General features: G+C 40.0%; 1 protein-coding gene across 2 annotated transcripts in view; it reads right to left on the minus strand.

The window, feature by feature from the left end:
* Position 1: 1 nt before the first annotated feature.
* Positions 2-23495, minus strand: part of MTCL3 (MTCL family member 3) — a 67142-nt gene continuing 43648 nt past the window's right edge. Inside the window, exons 6-9 of one of the 2 annotated variants that reach the window (XM_070559357.1) lie at positions 18819-19994; positions 17103-17409; positions 8067-8121; positions 2-94 (exon numbers count right to left, since the gene is read on the minus strand). In XM_070559357.1, the coding sequence (XP_070415458.1) occupies positions 17299-17409; positions 18819-19994 (1287 nt within the window). In that variant the 3' untranslated portion in view covers positions 2-94; positions 8067-8121; positions 17103-17298. The remainder of the gene's footprint in view (positions 95-8066; positions 8122-17102; positions 17410-18818; positions 19995-23495) is intronic. The other variant, XM_070559356.1, reaches the window with a different exon arrangement.

The following is a 23495-nucleotide window of genomic DNA, read 5'->3' on the forward strand; positions in this document are numbered from 1 at the left end:
CGTGTTTCTGCTCGTCTCTGCTTTGTCTTAACTGTTTCTTGGAAGCTTGGGGTTGTTTTATTTGAAGCAGTCTCACTTGCCTTTAAAATAAAGCCTAATATAAACATAACAAGAGAGAGTTCCAAATCCGTGTGCTTTCTGGAAACATTTCATCATTTCGTCAAGAGCCATCGACATAAACTATAGGAATATTGGACTCAAAAGAAGAGAAGAGATGACAACAATCTGCTTAAGAAGAAGAAACTAACCCAGTCAAAAAAATAAGTATTGTCCAAAGGTTTTTTCCCCCTTTCTGAGACCAGACAGCAAAATTATAGTGGACAAGATGGGTAAATGCACATGTGAAATGTAAGTATTCCTTTAACTAACCACCTAATCTAAAGATAGAGCTTTTCATGAATATCTAAGAGTGGAAGTAGGAAACTCAACTGTATGGTCATATCTACACAACTGTGGTAGATTCTGCTGCAACAGGTTTATTCCTTCTGTTCTGATGCAACCAGATTATGTACTTCTGTGACAAAGTCCTGAGACAGTGCTGGACTACAGCCTCCATGTTATATTCAGAGTTCAAGCTCATGCGAAATGTGGTAACTCTATTAATAAGACCCCAGAGCTGGTAGTCAATCTGGGATTGATGTATCAACAAGAAACCAAACATTTTCTTAACCATAAAAACATTTTCATTATTTTACTTCATCAATTAAAGTGTAAAAGCAGCAAAACTATCCAGGGAACTATGTTAAAAATTATCCATGCTCTCTTTTCCAATAGACTATAAATGAGAACCTATTTAGGATACTGAATACAGAGAACTGAAGAAAACATTTTGCTTGGTTTGCAAGGATATCCTTGATCACATTAAGCAGTGACTAAAATAATTAGATTTCTAGCATTTAGGGTCTGTGTATCCACGGTCTGCAGATGCAATTTAAAATACCAGATTGGTAACTCTGTCATCTAAAACTTCTGAGATTTAGTTTATTTACATTAAAATGGGGGATATTCACAGAGTTGTTACAAAGACTGAATAACATATGGGATGCAAAGTAGTATGAGAAATTTAAAAATTTTCCTTATGGTTTGCTTTAAAAAACCTTGCTCTGACTTCTACTGAAAATAAACTTTTATTAATAAAGTCAAGTACTTTTTTTAAAGGGTAGAACAACACGTTTAAAATGTTTGTATCTCCGTCTAAGATAATCATGCCGATAAGAAGTCTAACTCTTCAGTTTTCTAGGCCATGACCAAAATGTCCTAATTTACCAGGTGGCAGCTTATGCTTACTAAGAGCAAAGTTCCTGAGAGTCAATAGCTGCCTGAGTGCTGGCATTGTGGAATAAAGCCGATGTGACCAGGCAGCAAGCCCCGTTTTGTAGTCACACAAGACGGCTGGATATTTCATTTCCCGAATAAATGATAAACATTGAAGACGAATTTTATTTTTGTCACACTGTTCTGAACATGAATGTCTGAGTGGCCAACTGGGCCGAACATATATTTTTTGAGCTGCACTCTATCAATGAGTTACAGTAGACTAATAAGGATAAAGAACGTTAGTGCTATATGCAGGGCCCCACCTTCAAAAACACTCGAATAATATTGGGATCTATATTGTTATTCTTCTCTCAAACAATTTGCTACAGATACTTTGATCATTTTTACCTATTTCTTTGGCACTCACAATGCTATGATTAATTCAGCCAAGAGAAAGAATTTCAGGTTTAGCCATTAAACATGCTGGCATGTCTCATTTTATCCACTTAGTCATGCTCCTGTCTAATGTCATTTTCCATCCTCCCTGTCATCCTTCCTCCCTTTTGCTACTCTCCACACCTGTGAGCCAGTGAGCCCAGGTACCTGCTGTAATAAACACAAGTTGTCCCCAAATAAATGTGTCAATGAAGACCTAACAAAATGAAGACAGTAAAGAATATACAGAATTCTGGTTTTCGTTTGTTTTGGTGAATCTGTCATTGATGGTGATTACCCAGTAATCTTTTTGGTTCATCTCATGATTATTCACAGGAAATGTAGACAGTGCTTATTTTCAGAGACTTGCAGACTATTTTAAAGCTGTCCATAATTAACTGTGATCTGAAACTATCCATCTTGCTTACTAGCGGGTACTTAACATTGGAACTTCTTAGGAAGAGCGAAGTATTTTAAGAAATCAAGAGATAGTTACAGATTTAACCAAGGAAGTTATAGAAAGGAAGCAGACTAATTTCAAGCTACCTGGAAGAGGTAGTATGATATTCCATGTTTCTTGCTGTCTTTAAACACTGGAAATGTCCAGAAATCATCGTAAAGTTTCTCCTACAATTATGTAGCACATGGCTCCAATTTTTCTTTCTGTTTCTAACTTTTCTTCAAACACTTCCAGACCAGAGTTAAAAGGCATCTGACCCTTCTCTTTTTTACCTATCTGAAGATAGTCCAGGAAAACTCTAAATCAGGCTTGCTCCTGGTAACAGGACTATACATGAATCCAGGTAATGCTCCCAAAGCAGACACAATCCTGTACTTCATTGCAAAGAACTAAACTCATCACTTATTATGGAGAAGGGCCAATCTACAGAGCTTCCCCTAACCAGGGCCAGAGCAATATCTAGTGCCAGGAAATATAGTGGTTATGGATCGAACACAAGCCTTTGGAAGTGAATTCTTATAGAGCGATATCTGTGCCAATTTTTGTGGGAGGATTTATTTTGCCTTCTTTGCATCTATGTCTTGTCCTAAATGTCGAATGTAATATGGCTGAATATATTGCTTTCTCCTCTAAAAATAAAGTGAGGGCCATACAGGCGTTGTGAGGCTTAAATGAGGAAGAGAGAGAATGTTTAATAAAAGCGCCTAACCCTGTTTTGGATCATAGTGAGTGATGGATAAACGTCTGCTTCTTGGTTTCTTCCTTCTGTCCCTCTCTCCCTCCATCTTTTTTCTTTTCTTCTCCCCCCTCCTCCTTCCCTTCATCTGTTCCTTTCTCTGTTTTCTTTCTCTGGGACAAAATTGATGATTTTGATCCTTACTAACTAGAACATTGACAAAAACAAGTCTAATTCTGTGACCTCACATGAATTTTCAGTGATTTTTCTTTGCTTTCACTAACTTTCAAATATTTTAAGGATAAAGGGCAAGTTAAAAATTTAGGGATTTTTTTTTTATTGTTAGTAAAAATTCGAACAGACAAATCTTATATGAAACTGCCTGTTATAATTCTCCTTAACTATTTTTTTAAAAAAACTCCAACTAATGAGGCAACTTGGTAGGGACATAATGTTCTACAAGGAGAAGTTACTGGCTAACGTGGTTCAGCAGACTCAAAAACTCACTTTCAGCGACTCAACCGAGGCAAATATAAAAGTTCTCTTTGTTCTCAGCCGTCACTCTTTTTCACCCACAGATATTGGCATCTATGTGGAGGAGCAGGATTTCTGCTATCTGCACCCCTTCTCGTGTCCCTTTGACTCTCCATTTCATTTCACTTCTTCTAGAATTTCATTCAGAATAAAAATTTATTAGAGCAAATGTGAAAGGATAGAGTGAGCTGCCTTACTTAGTCCTGCACACGTTCTTCACCCAACAACTCTAAGTTAGCATTTCACAATCCACTTTAACCTACTTCCCCCTCCCCAAGGCCAGCGGCCAGAACTGTAGAGTTGTGAGTGGGCTGCAGAAGTGTGGCGATGGGAGGAAAACAGTTCTGCCAACCTTCCGGCCCTGCTAGTAAGCAGAATTGAATGTAACACAGGAGTCTCACAATGACTCATTTTCATTCCCCACATTAGCCTCAATTTCCCTCGGTCACACTTCTTTGTCTGAGGGCTGTTCCATTCTTACTACACCTTGGTCATTACCATTTCAACCTCCTCTCCCCCACTGAAAACTGGACTCTAGCCAAACAAACGACAGTGTTAGGGGAGTTAACTCCTTTCCTACTTCTCTCTTCTGAGACTTTTGTTCAGAGTACTTGTTTCTTGCTCTCCTATTTCCTTTCTCTAAACATATCATGTTTCAGATAACTGGAGATTTTTCCTTTGTAGAAGATTACATCTCTGAGTAGCAATGCCACACACAGTAGGGACTGTCACTCTCACGATTCCTAGAAGAGTCATTACCCTGGAGATGCTTTGCTTCCTCTTAACTTTGGGGGATTAGGATTCCCATGCCTACACCCAGCAGAGTTAGGCACCATTTGCCTCCAAGTTTCTCTAGCCCTTTCTCCAAGCTACTCTGAATCACCTGCATCATTTTAACTGATTAACAGACCTTATTCCTCCCCTATGGTTCGTGGCAAATGCATCTTTCCAAAGAGAACCAGGATTTGATTTTGTTACAGGGCAAAAGGGAATATTTTTTATTACTATTTCTTGCTATTTCAGCATGGTCTTCATGTTCCCATACTGCTGCAATTGCAGAGAAATCAATTTCTCATTCTCATTTTACTATCTTCTCCTTCCTTGTTTTCTCTCCAGTTATTTAGTCAAACAAGAAAACATCCAAGATGTAGGTGCACCGATTTGACTTCTCTTAACTTATAAAATAGAAGCTTTGAAAGAAACTTTTGGCTTGGGTAACCAAATATCTAAAATTAACCATCTTAAACAGTAGATGATGTAGCGGTAAGGTTTCCTCCTAACAGCAGATAAACCCATTATGAATGGCACGCACTTCAACTCAAATTACAGAAACACCATGCAGCGAGCAAACCATCATCTTGGATGAAACTACATTTATTTATTTTTCATTGCAATTTTCAAATATCAGCCATCTCAAGGGCTGTGAACTTTACTTTGCAAATGTTAAGAAGCCCTCATCCTAATGAAAATAGCACTCTAGTGAATATATTTAGAGAAACCCCACAGTAGGCAAACTGCTGTTCAAAGTCTTGAGAAGCTGTGTTTCAAAAACACAGTCTCAGAGAGCGGATGGCACTGTCTGTCTAGAGTTGAGAAATCCACTCACAGCAGCTGAACCCTCTTTTCCCTGGGAGTCAGTGAAATCCATTACACACCCCGCCCCACTGTTTTTAAGCCCAGACACAGACACTGAAACAGGCAGATGTTGAAATCACCCTCCTCTTAAACAGTATCCACAGTTTAAAACACGTCTGCAGCAGCCACACTATATTTTGCCACAGTTAGTCACTTGCATTCTAACTGCCAGAAAGAAACCTACCTTTTTGCTCCGGGGAGAAAGCCTATGGATGTTCGACCACTGGTCAATCTAGCAATGGAAGGATAGCTAGTTGTTTTAAAGAGAAAAGACTCAGCTCAGTGAATCTTGCTTCTTTGCAAGAAAAGGGAATGCAAAATAAGCCCGACCATTCAACAGAGCGGTACTGACAAGTCCTTTTGAAACCTTCACCACTTTTACAAATCAAAAAGCTGCTCAGTTCAGTTTCACAGCGGCAGCTGAGACTACTGTGACGTCAGTCACTTGGAGGCGGCCTTCCAGCCACCTCTTCCAACCAGAACCCTGTAACTTTAGAGCAGCTCATACTCTGGGTAAACAACTCCAGGTCCAGGACATTTTTAGCTTTTATAATGGAGCTGAGTATTTTCAAACTTGCCAAAAGAGCTGGTGTTAATATCACACGAAGACAATGGCCAATTTTAGATTTCCTCTATTTGGAAAAGTAAAGTCCTTTTTTATAGGAAAGAATTATCTCTTTGCATGCATCTCTCTTTTCCCTTCTCAGCCAGAGTCAGAATGCACTTTTCAGTGCCTTTAGAAACTGCTGTCTGGAGGTGCCAGAAGAACATATGCAGCAATATTATAGACATATGATCTCAAAAGATATATATGGCTTGAAAAAGATTTAAAAACTTTTATCTTTAAATAAAGTCGAAATGGGACATATACAAACACCCACCTCCTAGCTCTATGACAGTTTGCTGCTTATATCTACAGGGATAGTCATGTCTTTCTGCTAGAAAAAATCCGGCCGATGGGAAAGGATGATACTTACTAAGGGAGGAAAAAAAACCATGAGATACTCACATGCTTTTTTTCAGCTGAAGTGTGCTGCAGCCCAAGTGTATGGAGAGGCTCCCTAAGGCATGACCAAATCGATCTGCCCTGGAAATCCTCCCCAGCAACATTTCCAGGTTGTGTATGAACTTGTACACATACGCATCTGCTCATGTTTGGTTTAATTGAGGTGAAGAAAGTGTCTAGAGCAATTTGTGTCTAATTCAGCAAATAATCTAGATAAAAGTTTAAACAATAAGGCCTTATCGTCAAGTCTGAAGAACTACCTCTGTGTGGTGGTTAAAGCATTACATACTCACTTTCACATTATTTTTGTCTGCTTCCAGTTAAATATTTCACGGGGGGCTAACAAATTTAATAATAGTAACCTGTTCATAGTAGGACCTTAGCACACGTAGGACAAGTGAATGAAATCATACTCTATGCCTTGCAAACCTGGCATCATAATCTCAAAATCAGTAACAGCAACAGTTCTAGTAGTCACAGTGACTACTCATAGAGCGACGGCTCTCTGCAAGGCTCTGACTACTTCGAATACATCTTTATCGTGGTTCACTCTCATAGCAACTCCGTCTGCAAATATTATTAACCCAGTCTTACTGATAAAACCACAGCTCAGAGAGGTAATGCAGTTTGCTGAAGTTCCTAGAAACGCGCCCAAGCAGAGGAGGCGGGATTGGAACCGATTTCTCTAACTTGCGACCCTGGAATTTTGTCACTGAGATCTTGATTTCAAGCCCACTGCCACCACTTATCTATGTGAATTTTGGGTTTCCATTACTTCTTTAAAGGGATAATTTAATTTACTTCATGAAGTTGTAAGAGTATGAGCACCAGGCACACAAGAAATAGCACATTTCTATCTCCATCCTTATGAGGACAAGAGGAAGATCCTGGGGTGGGGGTGCGGGGTCTGCCTCAAAGCATCTATACAGAATTGTCTAAGAATAGTGTCCCCCTACCTTCTCTTCCACTCTGACCTCTTAATTTCCATACGTCCTTTGTAAAATTAAGACTGTTTCTAGATCCTATCAGAACTTCAGATAATATGTGGCTAAGTTATAGGAGAAATTATGTTGAACTATACTCTCTCTATACTATCAGTCAGTAGTACCTATTTCAATGCCCTTTTTCATGGATGTCCCAGTAATTATTTACTGCAGATGCTTCATCTGCTTCTCGTCATAGTAAAGCTGACCTTAAATCATATATAGAATCAAAAATTAGGGAAAGATTTTGACAAGAATTTCACTCCAAGTCTACCACTTATTCTAGTATTTACCAACCCTCTCTGTTAAATATTTTAAAATATATATTAGCTAAAATTTCCATGCTGTATTTCATACCCAAAAGAAGTAAAGTCACACAATTAGATGATAGGATACAAAGGCAATAAATATTCTGTGCAGGCATTTTTGAACCTTTCCACTAAAAGCTTTTGTTTTAAGAAAAGTTCCTACTGTTATGTACCTAAAATGAATGGACTTAAAAGACTGATACTCGTGTACTCAGCCCTCCAGTGACGTTCAGACATCTTGAAATCCTTGCCATTTGCAATCAGGTGTCAGAATGGCTGCAAACCTTATGGAAAAAATGAAATTTGTTGTGTAATCCAGACTACTTTTAAACTATTTAAATATTTAAACCTTCAAATATGAAATTGACCCAAATTATTGCTCTATGTATTGGAGAGAATTTGGAAAAATCAATCATAGTTGATGACATACTAATCCTATTTCAACGAATAACAAATATGCAAAAATAATGTACATAGTAATACTTTATGTAAAGTAAATGTAGAAACAGTGGCTACTGTCAAGAAACAAAATCCTGGAAAGGATGTGAAGAGGTCTATATGAATAATGATACTAAGCCACAAACTAAAACATTTTGGAAAAGATGAAAGATGACTACTGAGCACACAAATGTCACTAGCAGGTGCTTCCAGACTTACAGGATTTTAGAGCCGGAAAGAACCTCTGAAATCATCTAGCCAACCTTCTCATTTTACAACTAAGGAAAGAGGCTCTGATGTTAAGTCATTTGCTCAAGGTCACAAAGCCACTTACTAGCAATGCCAGGAATAGGATCCAGGTCTTCTCATTTCCATCTGAGGTGGTGTGCCTTGACGTTCAAAATTCCAAGGAGTTTAAGGGAAGGGAATAGAACACAGGGATAAGAGTTTTGGTCATGAGAGGCTGATTTCTGGCTTTGTCAAATTTTAAATTCAATTTTCTTCCAAGTTCAAATGAGAGAGATGACACTCCATCTTCCAAGTATAAAATAGGAGTCATATAGCAGAATATTTATCTTGATGACTATTTATCTAAAGAGGCTTGATCCCCGGCTATATAAATTCTGGGTCAAAATATGAAGATGAAATGATTTTAACTTAGTGTTGAAAAAAATCAATTGGTTGATTGATTTGATTGGTTGGGATAAATACATCAACTTTGCCTTTAGTATGTCAGTATACATTTAATTTATACTATTCTGTTGGAAGGAAGATGTTGAAGCGTCACAAAGCAATTATCTATTTAATCTCTTTATGCTATGACAACACTGGCTGTGCATAAGACTGGGAAGCTTCTGACTTCTGGCTTGTATAGCTTTTCAGTCCCTTCTTCCTTTACTCTTTAACATATTTACCAGTAAAGGGGTATTGTATTTCTATTTTCATTGGAAAGGATATGGAAAAAAGTGGAAAGAGATGACTATGAAAAACTGAACTCATTCTTACACATATTAAAGTTTAGAGGCTACTACAGACGACATATTTTAAATAATCCTTCCTTCTAGAATAACATCTGCCCTTTGCAGTTTTACGGTATCTGATCTCAGTTGGTTAATAGAACTCTCTTGAATCTTAAACTTTCTTCCATTCCTAGGGAGAGATCTTGGGCACTCCAATGAACATTCCATTTAACAAATATTTATGAGCATCAAGTCTATGCCAGGTGTAGTGTTAGAGCCTGAGGACTGGAGGAAGAATAAGACAGGTCCTTGTCCTCAACAAGCTCAGTCGACTGAAGATTTCTGAAGTGTGACCTGCACGTGACTGCCCACGTCCTGAGTGGCTCACCACCTTGAAGTAAACTTACAAACAAGTGTGGAGAGCCTCACCTGTAGTCCCCACAACATTCCTTCAAGGAGACAGTGTAGTGTTACTCCCAGCCCTGGCTGTACACTGCAATCACTCAGAGAATTATTTTAAAAATTACCAAAACTGGAATTTTCCCGCAGACTTTCTGAATCAGACTATCCAGTGGTATGGCACAGGTTTCTTAATTTTTATAAAGTTGCACAACTGATTCTGTCAAATTTGGCCCTGTGTTATTTGAGTCCTACAGTGACAGAGTTTGGACTCTGTGTTAGTAAAAGAAATAAAATTTTGATACTTACAAGAATCTGTTTTGGGTTATAAAATTATAAGAGTCACACACAGACTATTTATCATCCATGGAAGTTACATATTTAGATTGTCGTGTTTCAGCTAATGTGCTATTTTCCCAGTGCTGGATGTTTTCCCCCTAGAATCATGGGATGCTGGCTCTCTCCTCTATTCTGAGGGCTGGTGACATGTCAACAGACTTTTCAGCCAAGCAGATCTGTCATGGGGCTTATGTACAGGCACTTCCAGATGACAGAAATATTCAAAAGAAACAGTTTCAAGCTATCTGCTCTTTTTAAATGCTGGTCTGTATTCTGAAGAAACAAAACAGTAAAACATTTTAGAAATGTGGGATATTTAAAACTAGAGACAGATCTTGCTTGTTTTCAAATTTGTTTTTAGCATCTCATTACATTATTTCCAGATTCCTGATTTGGGAGATGTTGCTAATGAAGACAACAAAGTCTAAATAATACACGGACAATTCTAGGGCTCCTCTCATTCCAGAAAAGGGCCTTGGGAATGCCTGTCCCCCACAAGAGGGCCACCCTGAGTCACTCCTCTCTGTTAGGTATTTCTAGAAGTAAAGCCGAGCCAAGAGAAGCCATTTAGCAAGTACAATTTAAAGGACACAGGAATTAATTCCTACTCTTCTCACCCCAAGGAGTTGCTAGCCCACCCCTATCTTCCACCAGAAATTTTAGATTTATCACCATTAGGTAGTAGCATTATATTTTCAGTAATTGTTTAATAAGGTGCCATTGACAGAGGACACAGTTACTAGCTAGTCACACCTTGGCACAGAAAAGGAGAACAGCTAACACACAGGAAGGACCAGAAGGAACAAGTCAGTATAGGTAAATTTTGACTGGAGCCCGGGAAAGGAAACTGCTTTATTCACAAGGCAGGGAGGGAGTGGGGAGAGGGAAGAAAGATCAGAATGAGGAACTGTAGGAGCAGGTGCTAGATTCTGAGGGATTCAGATGAGAAGTACTGGTGCCCAGATGAAAAGACATGTGCCATCATGATGTGAGATCTGGAGAAGATGACACAGAAAGGGAGGCCCAAAGTCACACTTCAGCGCAGCCGTGGGCCCACTCTGATTAGAGGACTTCTGCAGGGCCAGCCAGACCTTTTCTCCACACCGAGGTCTCTCGAAGTCCACATGAGACTGTAAACACAATGCCTTGATGGCTGAGCCTGGCCTTTAAACTCTATTCTTCTGTTGTCGTTGTTGACATCAAAATATTTTGAATGGTAAGATTCTCGTAACTTCATTCTTTCTTTTCTGACCACTTTGAATCCACTCTGCTATTTTGAATCTATCCACTTTCTACAAATATCTTATGCATTAGCTACTTATGCATAAATTACATTCCCTCTAAAGTGAGGAATGAGACCAGAGATATGAGGGGCTTCTCCTGGAGAAGGTTTTCACCTCGAGATTGTGAGGTCCAGTGCTGCGGTGTCCTCACTTTCCTTCAACTACCTCCTGTGCCTGCTTCACTGTGGCTCTCCCCACACTGTGGAGTCTAACCCGTTAGAGTCATGCCAAGACCCCCCACGCACTGGCCCTGGTGCCTCGGCAGACGCGCATTTCCTTTTAGGTAAAGAAGCTCAGGTTCCTAGGAGTCACCTAAAATCCAGAATAAATTAGTTTTGCTGACCTGTCATGTTGAACTCCTGTTCCAAAGTTCTAAATGACTGATCTAGGCTGACACATAGGATGCTCTATTTAAAAAATCTAATTTTGTTTTATCTCGCCAGGAGTTAGTAATACAGCGAAAATGACATGGATTGTGCAAAAACTGCACAGGTGAATGAAAAAGAAGAGAGAGAATTGTAAATTAGATGTTAAACTGAGTTTTCTGACTTTAGGAAATAAAAGACTATAAGATATTTGCTTTTTAATAAAAAGCTTTTAAATTCTCTTCTCTTACTAAATCATTTGAGGCAACTGGGCAAATTGATGAGGTTCTCTCTGCCTCCCACATCCTCTTAATTTTCAGACGCAGAGGTTAAGGCAGGTACTTTCAACAAGAAATTAAAGAGCTGACTTGCTGACTTTAAAGGTACATGATGTTGGACAATCTGAGAAAGGAACAAATGTTGTTTGCCAGCCTTCAATAATCACTCACACATCTTGTTTGTTAACACAGATTATATAAGCAGCTGAAATCAAAACACTCAGAAGAGACTACAGACAATAAACACGTAAAGCACGCTTTTTCAGAATCAATAATTTCCAGAGCTCCATCTCTGGAGAATGCAGTAGAATAAAGCTCCTGAAACAGTCGCTCCATTCCTGAATACTTCAGAGTTGTTTGCCATTTTATGAAATGAGTCAGTATTCTAAATTTTGCTGAAAGGTTCTAGTTTTTAAATAAGTGCAATCCTCCAATTTACTGTTTATTTAATATTTATTTAGGTACAAGATAAAAACTTTCCGTTATTTATTTAACATATCTAAAAATGTACTGATAATTTAAAAGAAAAATAATCAAAATAAAAGCAAAATATGAACTAAGCTTGAGATACCCTTAAACAGAAATTTTAGTTCAGACAACATTCAAAGAAACATTCTAATAAACAAGTCAATAAAGGTCCATGAACATTTTTGAAAAGCCTGAATAATTGCTAAAACCACTAATTCTTATGTCATAGTAAATTTTATAAATCTATAAAATCTTATAATTTTATTTTCAGATGTTGGGTTTTGATGGTACCTTATTTTGAAAAATAGCCATAGGAAAACTCATACAACTATGAACTAAAAAACCTTCTACAATCGTAACAATGAAACTGAACAATCAGGAAATATCACTACATTTAAGTTAATCAAACATACATATCTGAGATATAAGATGAGGCTCTTTAGGACAACATGGCCTGGCTTAACAGTGGGCCGTGAAAGGTGGAGATTTCTGAAGTTTCTTCTTATTTTTAAGAGGCTGCTCCTAGACTCTGATCAAGTGAAGTTATAACACTACTCTACTTGAAAGTTGTTCCTGGAAATGTTAAAAAAATTACCCACAACTTCACTAGGGCAGCCACAGTGTTATTTTAAAACTGGGAGTGAGCAGTTTAGAGTGAGTGAGTCCCTAAGCAGAGAAGGCATGGACTAAAATGTATTTATTAAGTTACAGGGAGAGGACTTTTAGAGAGTCTTTGGTTTTTTTTTTTTTTTTTTTTTTGGTGAGGAAGATTGGCACTGAAGCATCACCCGTTGCCAATCTTCCTCTTTTTGCTTGAGGAAGAGTGTCACTGAGCTAACATCCATGCCAATATTCCTCTATTTTTGTATGTGGGATGCCACCACAGCATGGCCTGATGAGTGGTGTGTAGATCCGCACCCGGGATCCGAACCTGCAAACCCCGGGCTGCCTAACCACTAGGCCACCAGGCAGGCCCCAGAGATTCTATGATTTTGCACACACTTTAGAATGGCCAACATTTAAAATAGCTACCACCGCTGCTTCTTCTCCCAACTGCTCAACACAACAGTACCGTTTAGAAGCATTTAGTACGTTAACACATCTATTACTGTTACTATAAAGGTTTTCCTGCCATATCCGGGCCATAAAGTCTTCTTACTCTGAATGAGTTTCCCTCTGAAATTCCACAAGTAGGCTGTTGGGAATCCAGGACCCACTCATAAAATGTTAGTTTCATCAAAATGGTTCTGCAATCACTTCACCTATCAAAAGCTAGATCAAAATTACAAAATAGAAGCAAAACTATCTTTCATTACATCTAACTGGTTCAGAACCAGGGTTTAAGCAGTAGAGTCTTCTCGAATATTGTTTTTGAACTGGACCAAATCCCTGTAGATTAAGAAAGAGTCAACTTTTCTCACTTTCTGATGTTATCCTTCACTGCTTTCTCTCTTCAATCCTGACATACAATTAGGGCATCTGACCCAAAGCACAACTCTACCAGATAAAACTTGGCTGTAATTCTATAAGACTATAGCTACAAACACTGTGTGAATATTTGCAGTTAAGGCTTAGCTACCAAAGTGACATTCCAGACTTCCCTGGCAGCTGCTTACATAACTGTATCCCACTCTACCACACGAACTGAAGTGCGGGTTGGGGAACACAGGCCAATACACATTCCAGGCTCTGTGCTGAATTTTCTTTTGTTTTATGAGTTTGACTCAATTATGCTTTAAAAATAGCCAACAGAATTCCTTTTTTCTTGAATCTAGGCCAAATTACCAAAGACACTTCTTCCTACTCCCAAGAATGTGCATGCAATGGAATTTTCTACAATAAGGTTTGTTTGTTTGAATTTATTTTCAGCATGATGTTTAAATAGCACAGCTCCAAAGGTACAAATAGGAGAAGTCTCTTTGTTTCAACACTTGGGGGACTTTGTTCTCTCGATGAACAAAGAAGCCTGAGTGTTCCTCTTTTAGAACTAGCTTTATACAATAAAGATAATGCGAGTAACAGGATCAAAGGGCAGGGGAAGCAGATGCTGGGGATTCTCTTTCTGAGGTCTTGGGCACCAGATTTGCTAACTTCTCTTACCAAGTTTGTGTCCTGTAGTGTAAGGGAGAGATGCTCCCTAGATGCTGGATGCCCACAGAATAGCTTGAAGTTCCAGGAAGAAGCCAAGGGACAAGATCACTTGGTGCCTGCTGGCAGTTTGCTGAGATCACCTGCCGACTACTGGCCCCCAGCAGTCCCTTGAGATAGAGGCAGGTCTGAATTCCCCGATGCTGGATGCATCTCTCATCACACACCACAGTGTGGTAGAGGTGTTTGCATTCACACAGGCACAAACTGGGAAGTTGGCTATGCAGTGGGCAGGGCAGAGTTGGAAAAAGCCTCCCTGGAGTTCGAATATACAGCAAAGTTGCCTCACTAACTTCAGAGGAGTTGTCAGAACGAGCCCAAATGCTCCAGAATCCGTGAGCAGTAGCTAAGTCAGTCCTATTTCCTCTCCCCAATATCTTACTGGGGTTCCGTATATGGAGGGCCTGGATGGAGCTCAAGATTCTCACGGAACTCTTCTATAAAGTCATTGCCTTCGGAGTTCATAGGTGAGATTAACACTCCTATTGCCAGATGACTTTAATTCCTAACAAGAGATCTGAGGATGAGACTGGTGTTTTGGGAGCCCAGACCTCCCTTGGTTAGTTTCTCCTTTCTTACTCAGGTCACAGGATATCATTGAGGTATATATCACCCCACCCCCTGCAGTTATTTATGATATTGTTCCATCCAAGAATGCCTAGGAATTTTATTATGTTTTCTTAGGGAAACCTAACACACTATCAGGTGTCCAATAAATAATAAATTGCAACCACAAGCCTTTTTTTTCACTTCAATAAAAATATACGTTCGAGTTGGCTGTTTACATGTTTGTCCTGGTTAATCAACTGAAAGCTCTAAAAGAGTAGGAACTGAACCTCACTTTCTCTATACCTAACATAGTCAACACTTCAGAATGTTTGCTAAAGACACAAAGGAGCCGTGCTCTATCTTTTTGCTCCATTCTCACATCTCTTGTGTATGCTTTCTCATCTGGGTTTGCAGGGTAGAGTCAGTTGGCATCCATCATTGCTGGTGGGTTTGTGGGATACCATATCCTCTCCAGATCAACATGAGGAAGCTTCGTGGCAGAGATAACTGTATGATGACAAAGTGGTGGGTTGTCAGGGTGTGTGTGGGATCATCCTGAGGCTTTAATTCACTGTGCACATGTGCCTGTATCTCCAGGTGTGTGCATGACCTTGTACACACACAATATTCGTGTTGGTTCTCCCTTCTGTCATGTACTATTCCTATTTGTCTTCTGTGATTTTGTTGGTTTCAAGAACCTGTATTAATGAAAGGAGAGTTTTCTAACACTATCACAGGTGTGAAAATAGAACGGCTTTGTCATTACGGGTCTTCTGGCAAAGGCCGTATGACAAAGGTGGAAATGCTCTAGAGAGGATGTGGACATCCACTGAATGGCTGGAACTTTAAGCTCTACCCAAACCTAGGCAACGAATGATTCTATATAGCCAGTATAGTGTAGTTCACCGTAACGTTGGTACAGGCCGGGTATACATATTTTAGATAATTCAACCACACTTTCCCACAGGGACAATCTTAGCAATTTGAGCAGGACAATTACTTGAAATTGTGACCTCTTTCCCCTAACTGCCAAGAGAGGTTCCCAGTCATTGTGACAACCCAGAATGCCTCCATAAACTACCAAATGCTCCAGAGGTAGCTGAGAATCACTGCTGAGCCGGGTGTATGTGGCTCCAAAGGCAATAAACATTTCAGATAAATTTCACACATTTAGTTTCAGTTCCATTTGCCAAAGCAGTTGCTCTAAGATGGTGGTCTGGAAGCTTATCAAAGATCTAACAGGCAAATTTTGATTTTTAAAGTGGTTGCCTTCCCTGAGATGAAATTTTTTAAAAGTAAACACTTGAATAATTGATTAAATATAGCACTTATGTTATTTCATTCTTTTTTGTCATGAAGTTCTACCTAGCCTTCTGAATCTCTAAGACGAAAAGCCAAAGGTATGCAGTAACAGGTTCCAACTGTTGGTTAACCTCTCCTCACTCCAGGTCTCTCCTCCCCCCAAAACAAAACTGAATAAAAACCCAAAAGAAATTTAAAAACATGGGGATCAAGAGCAGTCATTTTAAACTGAATTTTCAACTATTGTGAATTTTTTAAAAATTAATCCTCAAAGGGAAATGAATATACTAGAGCATGAGGATTCAACAGATTGTTACTAGTACCAACTTGTGTAACAAAGCAAAGATTCTCCACATATTATTCTTACCCTGGAGGGGCAAGATACTTCACTTTCCAACAGATTTTCATATCCACCAACCATCCTGCAAATATTTCCAAGTACAAGACTTCAATGGGTCCTGGTGCCCCTGAATCTTGGGGGCTGTGGTGCGTTTCAGCTTTCCATGGGGTAAACTGCCAACAAGACGGATGGAATAAAGCCTTTTGGCTAAATGGAACCTATCCAGGCCACTTTAGGTAGGAGAAGAAAGGGGGATGTTCAAGCTCATCAAAGTAAGTTTATGTTTAGAGAGCAACTCCCACTGGAACTATGCTACTGGCCTTGGATTTTGATTTAATGAAATTCTAGAGAATGTCTATTTCTTTCCCTACTCAAAATATTTCACATACTGTATTTCTTGCATATTTCTTGCTCTGGAGGCAGTTCTGTGTGCTAATGTATTATAGAGGACAGAACTCCAAGTTTAATAGGTAAATGCAGAAATGGCTGGTTTGGTTGGAAGCTGATCTAATGCAGTAGGATGGGGATAATTATTTTCTCAGTAAACTAAGGCCTAATCCACTCTCATGCTTCCACACACATCTTTTTAGACAGAACACCATCAGCATTGCAACAAATTATTTAGTTTCCACGATGGTTGTATTTCATTCGTTCATCATAATTTTCATTGAAATTTATTGAATATCAAGATTATCTTGTTAGTCTAGTTTAACCTAGCAAAGGTAGTTTATAAATCTCTTTATTTTTTTGAAATGTGATCAACTTGTAAATGTCCAGCTTTTGAATTATCATGCCAGTCAACAAATGAGAAAAAACTGAGAGATTCTCAATTTTTACAGCCACTCTTGCAATTATTTATCAAAGAGTACAAATCAAGACATAAAAGAAAGAAGCAAAATTAAAATGATTTATTAAAAAAAAGTCACACTTACTTCCTTACCTGAAATATTTTAGTGCGTGGCCTTCTTATTGAATTTGGTAGTGGCAAGATGTGTCTTTTTAAAGAAACAAGCAGTCTTCAGTGTTTTTATAGCATTGGTTACTACAGAAATAATATTTCTTTTACTTCTTGTCTTGAAGGGTGAACAAAACAAACAAACTGAAAATACTACAATGAATGGTAAATGAGGAAAGATTTACAGTACAAAAAACAGTGTAAAGAGGAAGACAAGTTTAAATATTGTTGTGTAAGAAAGTGATGAAAATAATACAAGAATGAGAATAAGTAAAATGATAGGCTGGAACATCTGGGAAGGTAAATGCAAACACAAAGAGAAAAGTTAATTAATAATAATTTAAAAAACAGATTTATGTCAACTAATCTAAGCATTTATTCAACTTAAGATAAAGAAGAACCCTCCTTAAGCCTCTATTTACAAAATCTGAAACCTATTACACAGTGCTCTCTCTCCCTCTGGTGTCTATTTTTTCCCCTGAGAATATAATTGAAAAACGACATGCTCAAAGTACTCAAAAATATTCAAGAAGAAAACTAAAAACCAATTGTTTTATATAATAAACAGAAAAAAGAGCCTTAACCTTTCAAAATCCAACGAGTTTTATCACAAATCTTTTTTTTCCCCCAAAGCAAAGCAGAGCAACATGCAAGATAAATAAGCGATAGGGTTGAAATTTTTCTAGCTGTGACTAAAAGGCAGTTAATCTAATGTCATGCTTCTGTATATAAACTGATCTTTAGACTTGTGTGTCTTAAAAGCCATGCATGCTGTTGTCCTTCTGTGGGTTCTCCGAGAGATACAGGACGCCAGGCTTGCCAGAGCGGGTAGCGCTGCCTGTTTTGTTTTATAAATTCTCTCTTACGTGATTAACTGACACAATGCATTGGTCTTTGGCCACCATACCTGGCTAGAGCAGCTCAGTCCAATTCATCACGTGTGCCTCTACAAATCAGGATGAAGGAAAATGCTGGTTTCCCTGTCCGGGAATGGTTATTACTAGTCTCTGAATTAGTGTTGCCTTAAAGCTGAGGTGTAACACTCCTTCCCCAGTCCTGAGATTTCCCACTACACAGCTGACTGTGACTTTTTCCAGAAATAACGATCATGTTACTTCGACTTGTGGTAAAGGAGCGGCTTCCATCTGTTGTTTTGGGAGGGCTCTAGACACAGCACCAGCTCTCTTTACCACTGGGTTCCACATTTACCAATAGTTATGCATCAATCCTGCTTATTTGGTAATTTAAAAAAAAATTACTTAAACTCAATTTGGATCTTGGCTCGAAAACCGCAAACCAACAACTGAAGATTCCTATTCGGGATCTTCTTGTAGCTCGATCTATTGGAGTCAGTAGAGTAATAATAAAAATGTTGACCTTCAGTAGTAGTAATAATAATAATAATAATGATATCTAAAAAATCCTTTCATCTTTACACAAAAACTGGGGGAGGAAGGGGTTAAATTTCCCTTTTAAACGGAACGAGGTGAAATACTGAGCGACTGCGACTGGAGTACGGAAACCTCAGACCTGAAGGACAGTGTGAAAGAAGAGGAGCGCTGTCCAAGCCCAGAGCGGCTCTGAGCCGGGACTTCCCTAAAGCGGGGCGTGGAGGTCGGTGCGCGGAGACGCCCCACTGGGGACCGCGGCTCCGCGGACCAGACTCGCCATCGCCGTGGCTCGCAATAGGCAGAACTGTACCTGACTCACGGATATGGGCTCCTCGGCGCCGCAGTCGTCCGCGGACTTGGGCACCTCGAGGCGGTCGATAAAGGTCTGCAGCTCCTTGCGGAAGGCCTTCATCTGTGCGTTGATGCGGTAGAGCAGCTCGTGCTCGCGGATGCGGCTGCCATCGTCCTCCTCGTCCATCAGTCCGAACAGGTCCCCGTTGGCCACGTAGATGCGCGCCTCGGTGATGATGGTGCTCGTGTCGGCGATGAGCCGGTCGATGGTCTTGCCCAGGCGCTCGGCCTCCGAGCGGATGTCCTTCATCTGCTGCCGGTCGGAGAAGCTCTTGGGCCAGGGCCCGGGCGCGGGGTAGAAGGAGCGGGTGGGCGTGAGGCAGCGGATGTTGCGCACCTCCTCCGAGTCGCTCTCGCCGCCGATGGGCCCTTCGCGCTTGCGGTGCGGCGGCCGGGAGTCGTCGTCGCTCTCCTTCTTGCCCGCGTCGCTCTCGGCGTCGCTGTCGCGGGGGCTGCCGCGGATACCCAGGTGCGAGGCCAGGTCGTAGCGCTGCATGTTGGACATGAGCACGCGGTTCTCGTACTGCAGCTGCATGACCTTGCCGCTGAGCTCGTTGATCTGCAGGCGCGCCGCCTTCAGCTCCTCCTGCAGGGCCTCGGTCTTGGCGCTGTCGTGGTGCCGCGCACTCTCGTGGCCGCCGGACTTGTACTTGTACTTGTTGAGCTCCGCCGTGATGCGCTTGTTCTGCTCCTCCAGGTCGGCCACGTTCCTCCGCAGCAGCTCCGTCTCGTCTTCCACCAGCTGCAGGTGCTGCCGCAGCTCCGAGAGGGATTCGCTCTGCTCCCTCATGAGCGGGTTGGCCGAGCCGTTGAAGTCATCGCCCCTCAGGTCGTCCAGTTCCGCCTTCAGGCCCCTGTTCTCCACCTCCAGTTCGACGATTTTCCTGCCCAGGATGTTGGCTTCCTCCTCCACCAGCCTCAGCCTGAGCTTGAGTTCTGCCTCCCTGGTGCTGGGGGGCCCCCCGGCTTCTCCTTTGGGCAAAGGACTGTCCAGATCCCCGTAAAAGGATCTGTACTTCTGCAGCTCGTGTTCGAATCTGTCCTTTTCTTTATCAATCTTGGCCATTTTCTTTCTCATCAAAGCAGCTTCTTCCTTCACGAACTGCAGCTGGCATTTCAGGTCTTCATTGTCCTCCTCATTTGGGAAAAGAGCGGAAGAGGGTAGGAGGTCATTTGTATGTAAATCAAGAAAACAACCAAAAAAGGACACCTGCAAAACAATAATTCCTTTTTCTTGTTTTTAGGATTTAGTGAGAGACACAAAGAGAGAAGTAGATGCTGTATATTTTTTCCAAATCATTTAAATTCTTTGGCAAATAAGAGATTAGGACAATAGTACATCTTGGAAACAAAAAGACAAGGGAATATAAAGAGAAAAAATGTGGCCATCACTATTCAGAGATTATTATATGTTGTAACTGCGCACAACTGTTTGGCTGTCATTTCGACAGTGTTAATTTTGCTTGTTTTGTTTTTTTGTATGGGTTGAATTCCCTTGACTGTGATAAATATGAAACATTTCCTGGAAGGAACACATGGTTAATGTGCACTCACTGCCGTTTATTGAGCACTGACTCTCAGCCAATTCTGTAAAGTTCTTTATACATATGACCTAATTTAATGTTCCGAGTAAACTTATGAGTAGGTATCAAAATACCTGGTTCAAAGATGTTCAATAACTTCTTCAAGGTTACCCGGCTAATAAGTGGCAAAGGACAAAGGTGAAATTTGAATTCAGTTCTGTCTGACACTAAGGTTTAGGCTCATGAGCACCCTGCCATATGGAAAGTAATCTGTCCTCCCTCTTTATTCAAGGGAGAATTGTTTTTAAAGGCCTTTAAAGTAGGGAGAGTTTAACACCGGAATGGCCCATCCAAGGAGAAACTGGTAGGTGTTCCATCTAGATCCCTTTTAAAATATGATGTACTCCCATCAGTCTGAAATGGATAGAGTTGGTTCTACCTCATAAAAGGATGATGGCATGGACCCTATGGAAGTTCTTCTCACATATTCCTAGGACAACCTTCAAATTCTAATCATCAACTAAGTTGAAAAGTACAAACAGAAAAATGGAACTCAACTCTTTCTCTGAGAGCTAATATAAAAGCATATGATTGTTTTCAAGGGCATATTTCCCAAGGACAATTTCCTAAAATTCTCTTTTAAGTATGTACTTTGGGTCAATCATGTAACTTCTGTCGACTTTGTTTTCCTCATTTTAAAAATGGGACTAGAAGTGCCTGTCTTTCCCAGCACTGAGTCAGCTGTGCTTCAGATAAATTCTGGTAGAAGTAGCAACCACTGGTGGTGGAGGTGAGGACTATGGTGAGCTTTTGCCAGAGATGCTTAGTAAATACGTCCCAGAGCTTCTGAGATGGAAGAGATGGAGAGCCGGGCACGGGGCTCATGTCTTCCCATCTACTAGTGAGAATTAGTATGAAGGTTTGAGGTCTGATGAGTGTGCAGAGCCTGAACATCATATTCCTTATATCATTATATCCTCACATCAGCCCCGTGAGGAAGGTGATGCTATGTCTACTTCACACATAAGGCAGTTAAGCTTCAGAGAGGTTTATTAAACATGGTAGAGCACAAGTTAATAAATGACAGAGCACATGTGTATTCAGACAGTTTCCAAAACTCATACTTTTTCCATTGCATGTGTTGCCTCTAGAAAAGAGGCACGAGAGAATAGTAGGACAATCGGGTGAAATAAAAGGCATCAGATGTGTTGACCCCTACTAGAAGCTAAATCCCACTCTAATAAATTACATATATTAATTATTTTAATCTGTACAACTCTCTATTATGATACCCATTTTACAGATGAGGAAATAGAGGCATAGAAAGAATAAGTAACATGTTTAAGGCAAGACAGCTGGTATATGGCAGAGATTTCCATCTAGGCAACCTGGCCTAAAGTTACTGTTCCTAGTTGCTATGCAATACCACTTCTCAGTCAATAAAGTCACTGTGCTGCTGGAGGAGCATGTAAGGAATACATCAAAGAAGTTGAGGCAAATGAACAAAATGAAATGCAAAGCTATACAAATAATAGTAGGTTGAGCCATATAAAACTGCCATTTCTGTAGGTCAAACTCAACAGCATGTTGGCAATTTCATAGGGCTCAACTTAGAAAAGGGGGACATGGGAGTATTCAAAATTGCATATTAAGCATGTGCAGAGTGCCAGACACTAGATACTGATGAGTCAAAGCTGAATAAGACGCCCCTGTCGACAATACACCCTTGCTAAGTACGGAAGATGAATATGTAAACAAGAATTACAGTAGAATGGGGATGCTTGCAGTAATGTTAAGTATGTGAATCAATGGTCCTCAGCCTTGACTGAGCAATAGAATCATCCATGGACTATTCTGTAATTGAGATCTCCCATCCGAGGCAGGTCTAATCAATTTGTTGGGGTGGGATTTTGAAAAAGAAAGGTAATAATCTCTGAAAATAAATGAATTGGAAACGATAGCAGAGACTTCAAAGGCCACAGTAGCATACTTATAAATTTCCCACCACCTTTGTGCTCATGAAATAAAAACTGGCTGATTGTGATATACCTCGACTGTTGTAAGATCCCAGGTCCCACTGAGGAACTGGTGAAAGCTGTGGATGTGTTTTGTTGAAAGGTGCCCACGGGCACATGGAGTGGGGTCTGTAGAGCCAGGAACAAACAGTTTAGACTTCCTGGATTACAGAATATTGTTGAAGAGAATAAAATAAACTTTAACATGGGAAGTATAAGAATACGACAAATGTGAATTAAAAAAAACAAACTGCTGATGAAAGCTGATAAGATTTTAGAAAAGGGAGCATATATCATCTTCTCCCTAAATGAGGTGAGGAAGAGGATTCGTGGCCACATGAGAAATGACCCCCAGCAAAATATTGAGACTGAGGTACCTAAAGTTATGGCAAAGGCAGTGGGAAAACTGTGTGACAAAACATATTTGAACTTACTAAAGGAATGCAGAGAAAAGTTAAAAAAAACCAGTAATGATCTTAGTATGAGATTCTCGCCTGTAAATTTTCTTGTGCAAGTACCAGGAATAAAATTAACCAAGAACAGAGCAAGGAGAGAGAGGAAAGGGAAAATAAACATTTAATATGTTATGCTTTTAAAAAAAGGATTGAGAAAACTTTTTCAAATTTTGTATATTTAAATATTGCTTTAGTTAAAATTAATGAGAAAACACCTTGTCAGAATAGAAAAAAGTATGCCATAGTACTATAGATTCCAACTTACACATTTAAAAGTCAGTATTTAGGCAAGTGTTTTCGGAGAGCCATAATGTCACTTCTGCCCCCAAATATTTCCTTTTCTGTTTTGAAATCTCCTTTATTGCCTCCATCAGCACATTCTGCTCACCCTGAAAGCAGGGCTTGTCTTTATACTGTGGCTTTGTGTCTAAGGATTAACAAGCCCATGTTGAGTACATCTTTTAAGTTTTATTTTTATTCCTTTGCTTCCTTGGTTTTGCTTTCCTGGTCACTGGTATAGAAAATTACTTCGTTCTAGGTCTCTCCAAAGCCATCACGAGCCTCTCTCTCCCCTCTGCCATCCCTTCCCACAGCACTCCTTTCTTTCCTCTCCTCAATATTATAGAAACAGCCATTCTATTGA

The sequence above is a fragment of the Equus przewalskii genome, chromosome 9 (genome assembly GCF_037783145.1).
Source record: "Equus przewalskii isolate Varuska chromosome 9, EquPr2, whole genome shotgun sequence".
In the NCBI taxonomy this organism is placed as follows: Eukaryota; Metazoa; Chordata; class Mammalia; order Perissodactyla; family Equidae; genus Equus; species Equus przewalskii.